The sequence below is a fragment of the Ovis canadensis genome, chromosome 26, assembly GCF_042477335.2.
Source record: "Ovis canadensis isolate MfBH-ARS-UI-01 breed Bighorn chromosome 26, ARS-UI_OviCan_v2, whole genome shotgun sequence".
Classification (NCBI taxonomy): Eukaryota; Metazoa; Chordata; class Mammalia; order Artiodactyla; family Bovidae; genus Ovis; species Ovis canadensis.
The window spans coordinates 54,116,060-54,130,572 of record NC_091270.1 but is presented as its reverse complement, the minus strand read 5'-3'; the positions used below and the strand labels follow the sequence as shown (position 1 = coordinate 54,130,572).

Below are 14,513 nucleotides of genomic sequence, written 5' to 3'. Positions count from 1 at the left end.
AAAAGACCCTGATGCTGGGAGGGATTAGGGGCAGGAGAAGGGGACGACAGAGGATGAGATGGCTGGATGGCATCACCGACTCGATGGATGTGAGTTTGAATGAACTCTGGGAGTTGGTGATGGACAGAGAGGCCTGGCGTGCTGCAATTCATGGGGTCGCAAAGAGTCGGACACAACTGAGCGACTGAACTGAACTGAATACAACGTAGACAGCAAAGCATGTATTATTCTTTGGTCATTAATGAAATGAACAGTGTCAACAAAACCTTTTATAAAGCCAGCACTCACTCAGATTGCAAATAAAGCTTCTTACACTTGCATTTTTAAAAACAACATTCAATTGTGGAATTTCACCTTAAAATATCTCCCCCATTTAATGACCAGGATGAATGTTGATTCACAGAACTGAGAGATGTTCAGAGGTGAAGCTGAGAGTACATCACTGAATAAGGAATGCATGTACATGTTTAGGCATGAAACCATAAAATGCTGGGGCTGGAAGGCTCTGAGAAAGCATCTATCTACCCAATCCTCTTATCCTACACAGGAGGAAATTTCAGTTCCAGAGGTTAAACGATGTGCCCTAGACAGAGGCTGAAACTCACCGTGTCAGCAACAAAATCTACAAGCCAGGTGTCTAAGTAATTTTCACCATACCCACTCTGCTCCATTCAGTACGAAGTGTATATTAATGAAGTATCTGACAAACAATCTCATAGATTTTTTACATGATTCGTAAGTGGATATAGAAAGATATAGAAGGACAGAGCTTCTAAAAATAGTCTGGGAAGGTGTTCATTGGTTTTGCTTTATTGTGTTGTTTCTGTTGAGCATGCTGCACTAAAGTGCTGAGGACGAAATCAACGACTTTTAAAAAGAATATCCCTTGATCTGTTAATACTCTAAGGAAAGATGGTGAAGTAATTTCTTGGAAGAAGCCAGAGAGGGCATTTGCTCTCCTGCGAGGAGCATCGTTTCGCCCCCACCGACCCTCCCCTTCAAGGTCCACCCAAAGCTGCCAGCAGAGGCCGTCCAGGCACTCGGCTCCCAGAACCAAGCCTTCCTCTGGCTTCCTCCTTCACATCTCCGCCCAAGCCTCCCGTCCTAGAAAGCAAGCGCCCTGACAGCAGAGAGCCAGTCGCGCTCACCCGGCCACCGGGCTCTGCAAAATCTTTTGCAGGTATCTAGGTACAGCTCTTGAATGGAAGCGTGTGCTGCCAGCATCCGTCCCAAGGAGGGGCATTTTCCAGACCTCCTCTTCCCTACACCAGTGCCTGGACCCACTCAGGAGTGAGTCCGGCGTGGAAACCCCCGTGTCCGTGGAAGGCGGACCAACAGACAACACATTTACCCCCCAAGCCCCTCGACAGCACTCTAAACCCACGTCCTCCGAGCGGCGCCTGGTTTTTTCACGTCTCGCAGCATCATCTGCCGGAGCTCCCGGCATGAACCCGCGGGCAAAGTTAAAGGCGAGGAAAACCTGAGGGCCGCGACGCCTTCCGAAGCTCGGAACCCGCCCCCGTCCCGCGCCGATCGCGGCTGGGCTCCCCGCAAGCCAGGCGAGCCGGACCGCCCCGCGCTCCGCCGACCGGCTCCTCCCGCTTCCCGTGCCGCCCCGGCCTCGTGGATGGAGAGCGGGGCTCGGCGTGAAGCCCCCGAGCCTACACCCCGCAAGCGAGCCTCCTGGCCCCTCACAAAGAGGGGCAGAAAGGAAGCCGTTCCCGGGACCCGGGACCCAGCCGCCACGAAGCACCGCCGGCCCGACGGCCGCCGGCCGCCCGCCCGCCCGCCGGATCGAGCCTCACCGCGGCGTCTCTTCCTTCCATCTCCCATCGCCCGCCGAGCCGCCGGAGCCGCGGGCGCCACGGCGAGAGGGCGGGCGACCGGCGCGCTCTTTGTCGCGCTCCGGGGACGCCGGCGGGCGGCGGGCTGCGGGCGAGGAGCGCGCTCCCTGGCGGAGGCTGCGGCCCGTCAGCGGCCCGGGGACGGCGGGGGAGGGGCGGAGCCCTGGGGGAGGGGGAGGGGCGAGCGTGGAGGGGGCGGGGCCCTCGGGGGGAGGGGTATGGGAGGGAGAGGAGGACGGGGGCGGGGCCCGGGGAAGGGGGAGGGGAAGGGGAGGGAGAGAGACGCGAGAGGGGGAGGAGTCCTGGGGGAGGAGAGGGAGGGGACGAGCAGGGAGGGGGCGGGGCCCTGGGGAAGGAGAAAGAGGGGGCGGGGCCCCGGGAAGGAAAGGGGAGGAGGAGGGGCGGGAGAGGGGGCGGGGCCCCGGAGAGGAGAGGGAGGGGAGATGGTGGGGAGGGGGCGAGCGGGAAGGGGTGGGGCCGACGGTGGGAGGGGCGCGGGTGGTGGGGGCGTGCTCCACAAGGACGCGGGAAGGGGCGGGGCAGGCCGGGGGCGGGGAAGTGCGGGGGTGGGGCAGGACGGGAAGGGACTGGGTGCGGGGACGTGGTCGGGGCCCGGGGAGGGGCAGCCCGGCGGGTGGCGGGAAGGGATAGGGGCGCCGGGAGGTGGGCAGTTTTCGGAGAGAAGGGGAGAGAAGAGGGGAAGGGGGAGAAAAGCGGGAGCGGGAAGAGAGGGGGCCGGGCCGGGTCCCGCGCGGCGCTCGCGGTCGCCGGCCTCCAGCGGAAGCCTGCCTGTTGCTTCGCCGTCTCCCTGAGGAAAGCGAGCGGCGCTTCCGACGGAGTTTCAAGTCAGGAGGCGCCGTGAGGGGAGCCGCGAAGGGGGCGGTGTTTCGCGCGGTCCCCGGGATAGCGCCGACGCGGCCCCGCTCGCCCTTGGGTCGGAACCGTCGGGCGGGGGCCCTCGGGGGTCAGTGTAGGGGGTTGCTCGCCGGCGACCCACCAACCCTTTCCGAGTCCGGTCCCTCGAGGTGGACCCCGCGCTCAGGCCACGGAGGACGGGTCTCGGGCCGTGCCGCCCCGAATGGGAGCCTGCCGGGGCATCCCGGCCTGAACTGCAGTTTCCTACCGGAGTGCCGCAGGCCGAGGCCCTTTTCCTCTTCCCCTCGAGCCTTGAGCGGCAGAGACCCGCGCTGGGTAAGAGGGGGGCGGACCTAGACCCCTTTGCGAGGTCTGTCACCTGCAAAGACCGCGCTCAGCTCCTGAATAAGAACCCCGCGCGGCCGGCGGCTCCGTGCTCCGTAAGAGTCTTAGGGCTTTAAAGTCTGGCTTCTCCGGTGGTAGAAGATGCGCAAAGACAGGGGAATGACTAAGGTGGCCGAGCTGTGAGTCGGACATGGAAGATCAGGTTCTTTGGTGGCCCGAGGAGCCCGCCCACCAGGTAAGGGCGCAGGGGGCCCTTGCGTCCCCTACTTTGCCTCGCCCCTTCCACAGCTACCAGTCAGCCATTGGCACTCACCAGCGGAACCAGAATGAGGGGGTGCATGCATTTATACAGATCCATTCCAGCGTCTGAAAATGATCTTAGTCCATGCTCCCCTGCCAGGGAAGAAGTTTGATCAGATGTGTAGGTTCTGCCTGTAATGCGGGAGACCTGGGTTCGATCCCTGGGTTGGGAAGATCCCCTGGAGAAGGGAACGGGCTATCGACTCCAGTATTCTGGCCTGGAGAATTCCATGGACAGTCCATGGGGTCGCAAAGAGTTGGACACGACTGAGCAACTTTCACTTCGCTTTCACTTACTTGGTCGTATTTCTCCCTTATGGATCCTCCCCTCTTACAGAATGACACAAAGACAGTACCTGTGTGCCTATTCTCAATAAACTCCCACCTTCCTTGAACCTTGAGGTCTGATGATTTTGTTGGCAAACAATCAGATGTAAAACCAAGTAAGAAATGCAGTTTCCACCTTGGGCATGAACACTGACCTGGTGGCCTTTACCTGGAAAATCAACCAACACTCATAAATGGAAGAAAGTCAGCTTTTTGAGCTGAATGTAAAACCATGGCAACTATACACAGGCATAACTTCATAGAAAAGGCAGAGCAGACATAGATTTGCAGGAATTTAGTAGTTAAGGGAACTGGGGACAGACACACATAATCGGAGACTGTTTCCTCGATTATAGAAAGAGGGTAATAATAACATGAAGAATTGTTATTAGCATGACAAGTTATGTAAAGTTCCTGGTCCATGGTAAGTGTTAAAGAGGCATTTCAGGGCATCTCTGGTGGCTCAGTGGTAAAGAATCCACCTGCCAATGCAGGAGATGTGGGCTTGACTGATCCAGGAAGAGCCCACGTGCTGCGTAACAACTGAGCCCATGGGCCTCAGCTATTGAGTCTGTGCTCTAAAGCTGGGGAGCCACAACTACTGAGCCCGCGCTCCGCAAGTACTGAAGCCCGTTCGCCCTGGGGACTGTGCTCTGCAAAGGCAGAACCCAGCACAATAAGAAGCCAGCACACCACAACTAGAGAATAGCAACCCCCCTACCCTGCTCCGCAACTAGAACAAAGTCCATGCAGCGGTGAAGACCCAGCATATCCAAAATAAATTAATTAATGAAATTACTTTTTAAAAGAGGTATTTCCAAAGTTAAGCAACAGAAACATTGTCATCACAAAGGAAACTTTTTTCCTCCCTGAATCCAACATGTTTTAAGATCTCACTTACAAAGCTGATCACGTCTATTAAATAATCATTCGTTTCTCCCACCTTAAATGATCAAAGACATAATGGCTGGAGATTCTGATCAGCACAAATTAGCCAGTGTTGCCACTTCTGAGTTGATAAATTCCAAAGCAAATCAAAAAAAGGTTGACATCTCATTTTGCCAGACTGTATTTTGTGTGTAAATGTTTTGTTAGGCTTCTTGAAAGATTGGAAATAAAGTATGAATTCCCATTTTCACTACTCTTGCCCCGAGAGATCCCAGGCACCCAGCTCAGAGTTTTACAGTGGTGCTCAAGTTCATTGTCAGAATACACAAACATCCACCTTGTAAAAGTAGAAGGAGGCATCCAGCCAGGGAGCAGCAGGAAAGCGGCGGGGGCTGCTCTGCCGTTACCCCATGTTGTCTTCCTCCACCAGCTCTGCCCATGAGCCCCGCGGTGTATTGTGCAAAGAGAAAAGATAACAGGCCAGGCATGAGGTACTGGAGGCCAAAAGAAGAAATGAAAAGGAAATTGAAATTCTCTCATGCATGATTCATGCATACAGTTAATCCCCACTATTTCTGAAGACTGGTTTGAAGTATCAGATTGTATATTTTTTCTTTCTTTCTTTTTTCTTGGTACAAGAATGAAGACCTGTTTAGAATGGAAACAAACTTCAATACAAATTTCTAAAACTTGACAAGTTTCACACGCACCACCAAATCCAGAAAAATCACATATTTTTATTAACTTCCTAAAATACCTTTGCAGTACTTTTCCCCGATGTGTTTCAGCTGCATACTCTTGACAGTTTCTTTGGAATGACTTTTCTTTTTAGCAGTTGCATTGAGATGTAACTCATACACCTCACCCACCTAAACCATACAGTTCAGTGTGTTTTAGTAAATTCAGAGTTGCACAATCAGTTTTATAAAAATTTTATCACCCCAGAAAGAATGCTATATGCTTAGCAGTCACTGCTCTTTCCTTTTAATCCCTTCAGCCCCACACAACCACTAAGCTTCTTTCTATCTGTATGGACTTGCATCTTTCTGGACTTTTCATGTACATGGAATCATGCACTACGTGGTCTTTTCGTGAGTGATTTCTTTCACTTAGCCTAACATTTCCAGTACTCATCCATGATCAGCATATATCAGAACTTCGCTCCTTTTGTTGCCACATAATATTTCACCGTAAGGCTAGGCCACATTTTATTTACCCATCCATCAGCTGATGAACATTTGTGTTGTTCTACTTTTTGGCTTTCATGAACACTGCTGCTATAAACACTCCTGCAAGTTTTTGTATGGATGTTATATTCTCATTTCTCTTGCCTAGAATTCATAGGTCATATGTAACTCTGTTTAATTTTAGTGCCAAACTGTGCATCTCGGTGGCTGCACCATCTCGTATTCCCATGTACGAGGGTTCCAAGTTCTCCGCATCCTAAGCCAACACTGACTATTGTCTGAATTTGATTATAGCCATTCCAGTGGGTGAGGTAGTAGTATAACTGTAACAACATTTTCTATGGGTAAAATGAGTGTTTTCTCCAGCATAGTTGATCAAACATTGTTGGGTTTTTTTCTTTTACATTTTAAAAGTCCCTGTCTCACATTCATTATTGAAAATAACATGCACGATTTTAGTGTGTTGTCAAATTTAAGAAAACATCTCATACTTATTTCATATATGAACTGTAGGATTTGGGGACATTTCAAGTTTTTTAGGCAATGATTAACATTAAGTGCTCTTAAATCCATTTTTATTAATATTATTGTGTTTTTTCATTTCCTAGATGTCAGTTATTTCATGTCAAAAGAAAATTTTTCATTGTGATCTATGGTTCACTCCTCTTTATTACTTGAATTCTCAAACAATAAAAGAGTCTTAGAACATGCATTTTTTTTGTTTTTATTGGAAATACAGAAACAACTCTAACCTCTACAGTATTTTCAACTAAAAGACATCTTATACATTAATGATATTATCAATTGTATACATATAACGGATATGTTAGGTTGAAGAACATTATCTTGTTTACTGTCAAATTCCTAGTTTCTAGCACTGTGTCTGGTCCATAGTAAAGGCTCAGTGAATAACTGTTGAGTTGAAATTTGCCATTATCCAAGATAGACTATCCAGTTATTTATGTACTACTCAATTACACATACTCAACAAATATTCATCTCAAATACACAATCTACAATCATGTCCTTGAATTTTAGTAGCCCAAGGTGAAACTAAGAGGGTATGTCTAGGACAAAATTCACGAGAATTTGACTCTCATGAATACTGAATGGATGCTGGATGGATAAAAGGATTGGCAGACAAGAAGCAAAGAACATACATGCGGTCTGTCTGCTCTGGTGGTTTCAGAGAGCCGGGAACCTGAGGACAGTCAATGGGGAAGTGACACGGACCCCCCCATGGTGCACGCACAGAAATGTTAGCTCACAGGCTGGACCCAGTTCACCTTTTCCCCAGGATCCAAATAGGTCAGCTATCTTTGAGACGAAGAAGAAGAAACACAAACAAAGAAACACAAAGATTTCAGCTTATTTTTTATGATCTTTCTCATGGACAGCTATTCTTTCATTCATTCATATGACCAGTATTTCTGGAACATCTACTGTGTACTGTACTAGGTATAGTTCATGGACTTTAGCAGTAAATGAAACATTGCTGTCCTCACGGAGCTTACAGTCTCATGAGTTTGAGAAGACAGAAAATAGGTAAGGTGGGTTAATATTTATAGGACATTACATGGCGATAAGTATTTTAGAGAACAAGAAAACAAGCAAGAGCAACGAGGGGTGAGGAGCGTGGGTGTGGGGAGTGGATGGTTGCAAAGGGTGTTTGGGGAAGGCTATCCATGCTGAGAAAGGGAAGTCTCAGTGAGGACAAGAAGGAGGCCAGCGTGCCAGCCTTGCAGATGGGGGATAAACTGCCAGTGCAGAGGCCACTGCAACGATGTCAGTGCACTGTGTGAGTGACTGGTGGTGGCGGGAGGTGTAATATGTGCGGTCTCACGGGCCACTGTCAGGATCTGGGCTTTTAACTGACTTTGGAAGCTTTTGAGCAGAGGAGCAGTGCGATCTGATTTGTGTTTTACCAGGATTACCAAACAAAGACAGCGTTTTAAAAAGCAGAGACATCACTTTGCCGACAAAGGTCCATATAGTCAAAGCTATGGTTTTTCCAGTAGTCACACCCAGATGTGAGAGTTGGACTGTAAAGAAAGCTGAGCACTGAAGAATTGATGCTTTCAAACTGTGGGGTTGAAGAAGACTCTTGAGAGTCCGTTGGACTGCAAGGAGATAAATCTTAAACAACCCTGAATATTCATTAGAAGGACTCATGCCTGCAGAAGCTGAAGCTCCAATACTTTTACCTCCTGATACAAAGAGCCAACTCATTAAATACCCTGATGCTGGGAAAGATTGAAGGCAGGAGGAGAAGGGGGCAACAGAGGATGAGATGGTGGGATGGTATCATCAAGTCAATGTACATGAATCTGAGCAAACTCCAGGAGACAGTGAAGGACAGGGAAGCCTGGCATGCTGCAGTCCATGGGGTCATAAGGGGTCACAAAGGGTCGGAGTCGACTTAGCGACTGAACAACAACAAGGATTATCTTATATAGGGCGTTGGAAACAGGGAAAATAATTAGGAGGCTAACGCAACAATCCAAGTGGCAAATGATGAGAGTGGCAAAGGCCAGGGTGGAAGCAGAAAAGGTGATGAGAAATGTTCAGAATCTGTCATTTTTTGAAGGTTGGGCTGACAGGCCAATAGATGGAGGGTGGAAGAGAAAGAGAGCCAAGGATGACAAAAAGGATTTGGGAGAGAACTGCTCAAAAGATGGATTTGGTGAAGTGAGCTGGGAAGACTATAGGGGGAGCCGGACTGGGCAAGGGAGGTCAGCCCTCAGCTTTGGACAGGGTGAGTTACAGGCGCCTTGTAGACTGACATCCAGCGGCAGTGCTGCATAAACAGCTGGAGATCAGAATTCAGGGAAGAGGCTGGTGCTGGAGCGATTCGGAAGTTAGAGTAGAAATGGTATCTACATCCATGAAATGGGAAGAGATTACCAAAGGAGTGGATTGGTAGAGAGAAAAGAGAAGAGTCTAGTGCAAAGCTAAGAAATTAGAGAGATGGGTAAGAACCAGCAGAGGAAGCTGACAAAGTAGGAGGAAAGCAAATAGATATTCTTCAAAGGAATATTTTCAGGTAATTTTTACATGAAACTTGTTCCTCTCTCAAGGTTTCAGTTAGTAGTTTCTCTGTCTTCACGCCCTGCCCCCTGCAATCATCACTTCTCTTTTTTATCACCATGCGCATTCCATCATTTTCAAGAGAAATGGAAGAGAGTGTTTAAACTAGCAGTTTCTCACCTTGTCTCAGGCTAATTTGTTATACCTGACCTAGTTAATTAATATTTGCTATTTTTGTACAAAAATAATTACTTCTAGAATTCACTAAAAAGATACTTGATTCATACAGAGGGTTTCCAACCTGACAGAAATTAATTATTAGTTATTTTGTAATTAATTTATTTTTTGTTACAAAAGAAAAGAACTGCCAACCACAGCTTCTAGGAATTATAACAAGGAAAAGCTAATGGAATCAATATTCACATTAAAACCAGGTTGTTGAATAAGTTCCATCCTGGTGTGACCAGAACTGTCCTCCACAATTGTTTCATTCGGTGGGAGACACTCCTCTCTTCCATTAAATGAAAACTTGGCAGGGCCGGAAGTCGTCCAGCTCACTCTAGACACAGGGTCGATTCAGTAATTAAAGCGTCCTGTCCAAGAGTGCCCAGACTTCGCCTGGCACCAGATCTTCCTCGCTGCTCAACAGCAAGTGTGCTCTGGAAGGAGACGGTGGGTGACAAGCTCTGCTCCTGTTCTTCAGATCTGGGTACCTCTGGGACACCTCCTCTTCTTCCTGAGACGCTCCAGCCCACCCCACCGGAGAGACCCCAAGAAGGCTGACCCCAGGCCAGCTCTCTCGCATGTGGACCATGTCTGGTCCACGAGAACACTTGTGGCCCTTGCTCAGCAACTCTGGAAGCTCAAGCTAACCCCAACCACAGAGCAGGGGGTTTCACGCCCTGCCCCAGGAGCACTCAGCCCTCCCTCACACCGAGTTTCCCGGGGGGCAACAGTCTCTGTGAGCTTTCTGGTCTGAGTGAGACCACCAGCCTCAGCGCTTTCCAGCTACAGAGGACAGTTTCAAATGTCTCCAGTGGGTCCCTTCACTAGGCTTGGAGTCACAGAGTAGAACCTTCCACCTTCCCCTAATGGGGAGCAGGACCAGGCGACAGCTCTAGCCACCATCTGCTCCCAGTCTCTTCACAGCATTCCTGTTAATCACTCAGTCGTGTCCAACTCTGCAAACCAAGGGCTGTAGCCCGCCAGGCTCCTCTGTCCATGGGATTCTCCAGGAAAGAACACTGGAGTGGGTAGCCATGCCCTTCTCCAGGGATCTTTCCAACCCAAGCATTGAACCTGGGTGTCCTGCATGGCAGGTAGACTCTTTACCATCTGAGCCACCAGGAAAGCCCAATCTCCTCACACTCACTTCCATTTATAGCTTTGATCTGACTGTGGGATCCAAGATTGTGGCACAGGATCCCAGAACCATCTTCTTAGAACTCTGCACATGGGGAGGAGGTCTGTTTCACATCTACTTTGATCCACTTTCATATCTAAGGCGTTCACACCTCAGTATAGAACCTGAGACAGAAAGAGCCCCATTCTACTTATCATATTCTTGTACTTCTTGAGTTGAAAGAGTCAAAGCCTCTTTTTTCTTGCTATAAATACATGAGTACATATATTTACATGGACATTTAAGTATGCTGCTGCTGCTGCTGCTGCTAAGTCGCTTCAGTCATGTCCGACTCTGCGACCCCATAGACGGCAGCCCACCAGGCTCCCCCATCCCTGGGATTCTCTAGGCAAGAATACTGGAGTGGGTTGCCATTTCCTTACTTATTGTATCTCTGGATATAGCTTTCAGTCATCTCCATTGTAGGTTCACATGTTTCAAGGTGATGATTCTGAAAGACTGGGTCCCTTGTGGACAGAAACCACTGAAAAATTCCTCCATCCACACCTAGCCCAACCCACCACAACTGCACTGTGGATACTGCAACATTTCATAGGACCTGTTCCTCATTCCTGTCCTGTCCACTTTGATGAATACTAGCCATGTGTAGCCATTTAAATGTAAAAAGAATTCCACTAAATTAAAACCCAGTTTCTGAGCCTGACCACTATAGTTAGACAGCAGACATAGAACATTTTCACCATCTCAGAGTTCTGTGGGACAGCCCTGCCTCACACGGGGTTTGGCATATAGGAGGCATTGAATAAATGACAAGCCAAAGTTTGGTCCAAAGATGCTGTTACTAGAAGGGGGACCCAGGAGTGAGCTCTTGTCTAATACCAGAAAGGAACTGTCCGAGGAGAAACGCGTGATGACAAAGGAAAAGAGTGTATTGGAAAGGGGCGCCCAGGCAGAAAGCCTCAGGGTGAGGGAACCCAGGAAGACTGTTCTGCCACGTGGCTCACAGTCTCTCGGGTTTGACGGTGACGGGGTTACTAGCTTTTGGGGTTGCCTCGGGCCGGTCATCTTGCTTGTGCCCATATTTGGTCTGACTCAGGGTCCTTCCTGATGGCACACGCATCTCTCAGACAAGATGGTTTCCTGCATGAGGGTTTCTGGGCAATTGGTGGGACATATTATGGGATGGCATCTCCTCGCTCCTTTCAGCCCCTCCCAAATTCTCCTGGTTAGTTTTAGGTGGCAGCACCGTGTTCCCTATTAAGACCGCCTTTTGTGAGACAGCTCGTGCAAGTGGTTATTATCATGCCTAGCCAAGGTGGGTGGTTTCAGTCAACAGTTCTCTAACAATACCATACGATTGCCCTGGTTTGATTTTCTGAAAATATAAAGCTTTTTGTATAGTACCAAGTACTGACTCAACCATCAAGAACAAAAACTTAGGTACATGGGTATGGCTGCTTTTCTATTTCACACTTGCAAACCTATTTGCATCCTCCTACTCCACTAGCAAATGCTTTACCATCCAAATAATTACTGAAAATGTTTGGGAAAAAGTCCCCACTTCCCTCAAAAAACAAATCATTTCTTCAGGATTATTCCAGTGAAAAGGAATTGTTGCAAAAGCAGTGTTTTTATTGAAGGGGGATTCCATGTAAAAACTACTTCGCTGAAATAAGCACTTCACATGTAGTATTTTTCCAGAGTAGAAATGACCTATGGAAATTACCGATGCCTGCGTGTGTTCACATTTGTAAAAGTGTCCTGGCGAGCTTCCCTGGTGGTCCAGTGGGCGAGAATCCACCTGCCAATGCGGGGGACACGGGTTAGATCCCTGGTCCAGAAAGATCACACATGCCACATGCCAGGGGGCACTAAATCAACGCAGCACATCTGCTGAGCCCACGTGCCCAACTCCTGAATCCGATGCACCTACAAACAGGACGTGCTCCTCACCGAGAGAGAGCCTGCCCGCAGTGAAGAAGACTCAGCACAGTCAAGAAGAAGAACCACAAAACTGCCCTGGTGTTCAAAAGCAGTCTCTATCGTCACAGTTCTCACCGTCCTTCTGGCAGGGTTTTAGTGATAATGGCAGATCCCAGAAGCTGGATCTGTAAATGTTCTGAATTGTGACCCCAAGAAACTCAAAGTAGACTACTCCTCAGGTGCAGAGAGCACTCCTTCTTTATTTACTCCCTTTTTGCCTCCTGCCCACCGCACGGTGCCCAGCACAGAGGAGGCGCCCGTCAAATGCTCCCTGAATGCACAGATGAATGAATTCTCTCTCCTCATCCTGGAGGGACCAGCGTGTGTTTAGGGAGTCCTTTGACTTCAGCGGCTCTACAGAGGGAAGTGTTGGTGAGCGCTGTCAGCAAAGCAGGTAGGAGGACTTCTGACAGAACTCTCACCACAAAACCCCAGCTTTGTGCACCCCAACATTTCAAAGTTTCCGTAACCGTGTTTATGAAGGGTGAGAAATCTATCCGTTCTATTCCCTACTAAAGGCTCTCATTCTGGACATACCTGCCTAATTACCTGCGAGAGGTGACAAGTTCTTAGGGGTGAATTCTGACACTGGCTCTTTTTAAATCACTTCATTCCTGAGTCCTGCGAGCAGAGCTATTTTAGTCTAGTTATTCATATAAATCCACAGTCAGTAACCCTGGAGAAAAGGGTTTTGTTTTTTTTTCCTTCAAAATTGGCTTTATTGATGTATATTTTGTTGTTCAGTTGCTAACTCATGTCCAACTCTTTGTGACCCATGGACTGCAGCATGCCAGGCTTCCCTGTCCTTCACCATCTCCCGAGCTTGCTCAAACTCATGTCCATTGAGTTGGTGATGCTATCGAACCATCTTGCCTTCAGTCATCCCCTTTTCCTCCTGCTTTCTATCATTCCCAATATCAGGGTCTTTTCTAATGAGTCAGTTCTTTGCATCAGGTAGCCAAAGTATTAGAGCTTCAGCATCAGTCCTTCCAATGAATATCCAGGACTGACTTCCTTTAGGATGGACTGGTTTGATCTCCTTGCAGTCCAAGGGACTCTCAAGAGTCTTCTCCAACACCACAGTTCAAAAGCATCAATTCTTTAGCACTCAGCCTTCTTTATGATCCAACTCTCACATCCATATATGATTACTGGACAAACCATAGCTTTGACTATACAGACCTTTGTCAGCAAAGTAATGTTTCTTTTCAAATGCCTACTAGGATTTCAACTGGGATTGTACTGAATCTATAGGTAAGTTTGGAGAGTACTGACAATCTCAACAACATCTAGTCTTCTGAAACGTAAACATGTGGCTTACATCCTTTTATTTAGTCTCTTTTGATTTTTTTCAGCAAAGTTATGCTGTTTACAGTGTATAGAATTTGCACGTATTTTATTAAGTTCTATACAGAAGTGTTTCATGCTTTTTAATATTATTCTAAATGTTATTATTTTATTATCCTTTTATATTTCTTAATATAAAGAAATAAATTTTATTTTTGTGTATTGATCTTGAATCCTATGACCCTGCCAATTCTTACTGTCACCTCATTTATTTTACTAGTTTTTAAACAAATTTCTTATGATTTTCTACATAGCTGTTCATGTCATTTGTGAATAAAGACAGTTTCACGTATTGCTTTATTGCACTGGTCAGAGTTTTAGTATTGTATTGAGTAGAACTGATAAAGACAGATATCCTTGCCTAGTTTCTGGTCCAAGGGAGAAGCATCTAGTCATCCCCTGTTAAGTATGAAGTTAACTGTAAGTTTTTGGTAGATGCCTTTTATCAGGTTGAGAAAAGTTCCCTTCTATTCCTAGTATGTAGAGAGGCTTTTTTCTTGTTTGGTTGTTTTTTGTTTTGTTTTATAAGGAATGCGTGTTGAATTTTGTCAAATGCTTCTTCTGCATCTATTAAGATATTCATATAATTTTTCTTTCTTATGCTGTAATTTCGGTAAATTACATTGGTTGATTTTCAAATGTTAAATCAATTTTACATTCCTGAGGTAAACCTCATTTGATCATGATATATTATTGTGTTAGCCTGCTAAAGCAGCCATACCAGAATACTACAGACTTTGAGGCTTAAAAAACAGAAATTTATTTTCTCTCAGTTCTGGAGGCTAGAAGTGGTCCCAGCAAGGTTCCAATGAGACCTCTCTTCCTGGCCTGCAGATACATAGTTATTCCCTCTGTGACCTCACATGGCCTTTCCTCTGCGTGCACACATCTCTGATATCTTCTGCTATAAGAACACCAGTCCCGCTGGATTAGACCCCATTCCAATGACCTCACTTAACCTTAATCACCTCCGTGAAGTCCCCATCTACAAATACAGTCACACTGATGGATTAGGAGTGAGTGAAAGTTGCTCAGTTGTGTCCGACT

The 14,513-nt window shown here is 47.5% G+C and overlaps 1 protein-coding gene across 5 annotated transcripts in view; it reads right to left on the bottom strand.

Annotated features, from left to right (window-relative positions):
• The window catches only part of PSD3 (pleckstrin and Sec7 domain containing 3), a 589,734-nt gene that overhangs the window by 407,655 nt on the left and 167,566 nt on the right, over positions 1-14,513 (bottom strand). Inside the window, exon 1 of one of the 5 annotated variants that reach the window (XM_069572782.1) lies at positions 1,806-1,991. The exons of 2 other annotated variants lie outside the window; for them this stretch is intronic. In XM_069572782.1, the coding sequence (XP_069428883.1) occupies positions 1,806-1,826 (21 nt within the window). In that variant the 5' untranslated portion in view covers positions 1,827-1,991. Of the gene's footprint in view, positions 1-1,805; positions 1,992-14,513 lie in introns of those variants that run through there. 2 more of the 5 variants (XM_069572790.1, XM_069572783.1) reach the window with 2 other exon arrangements.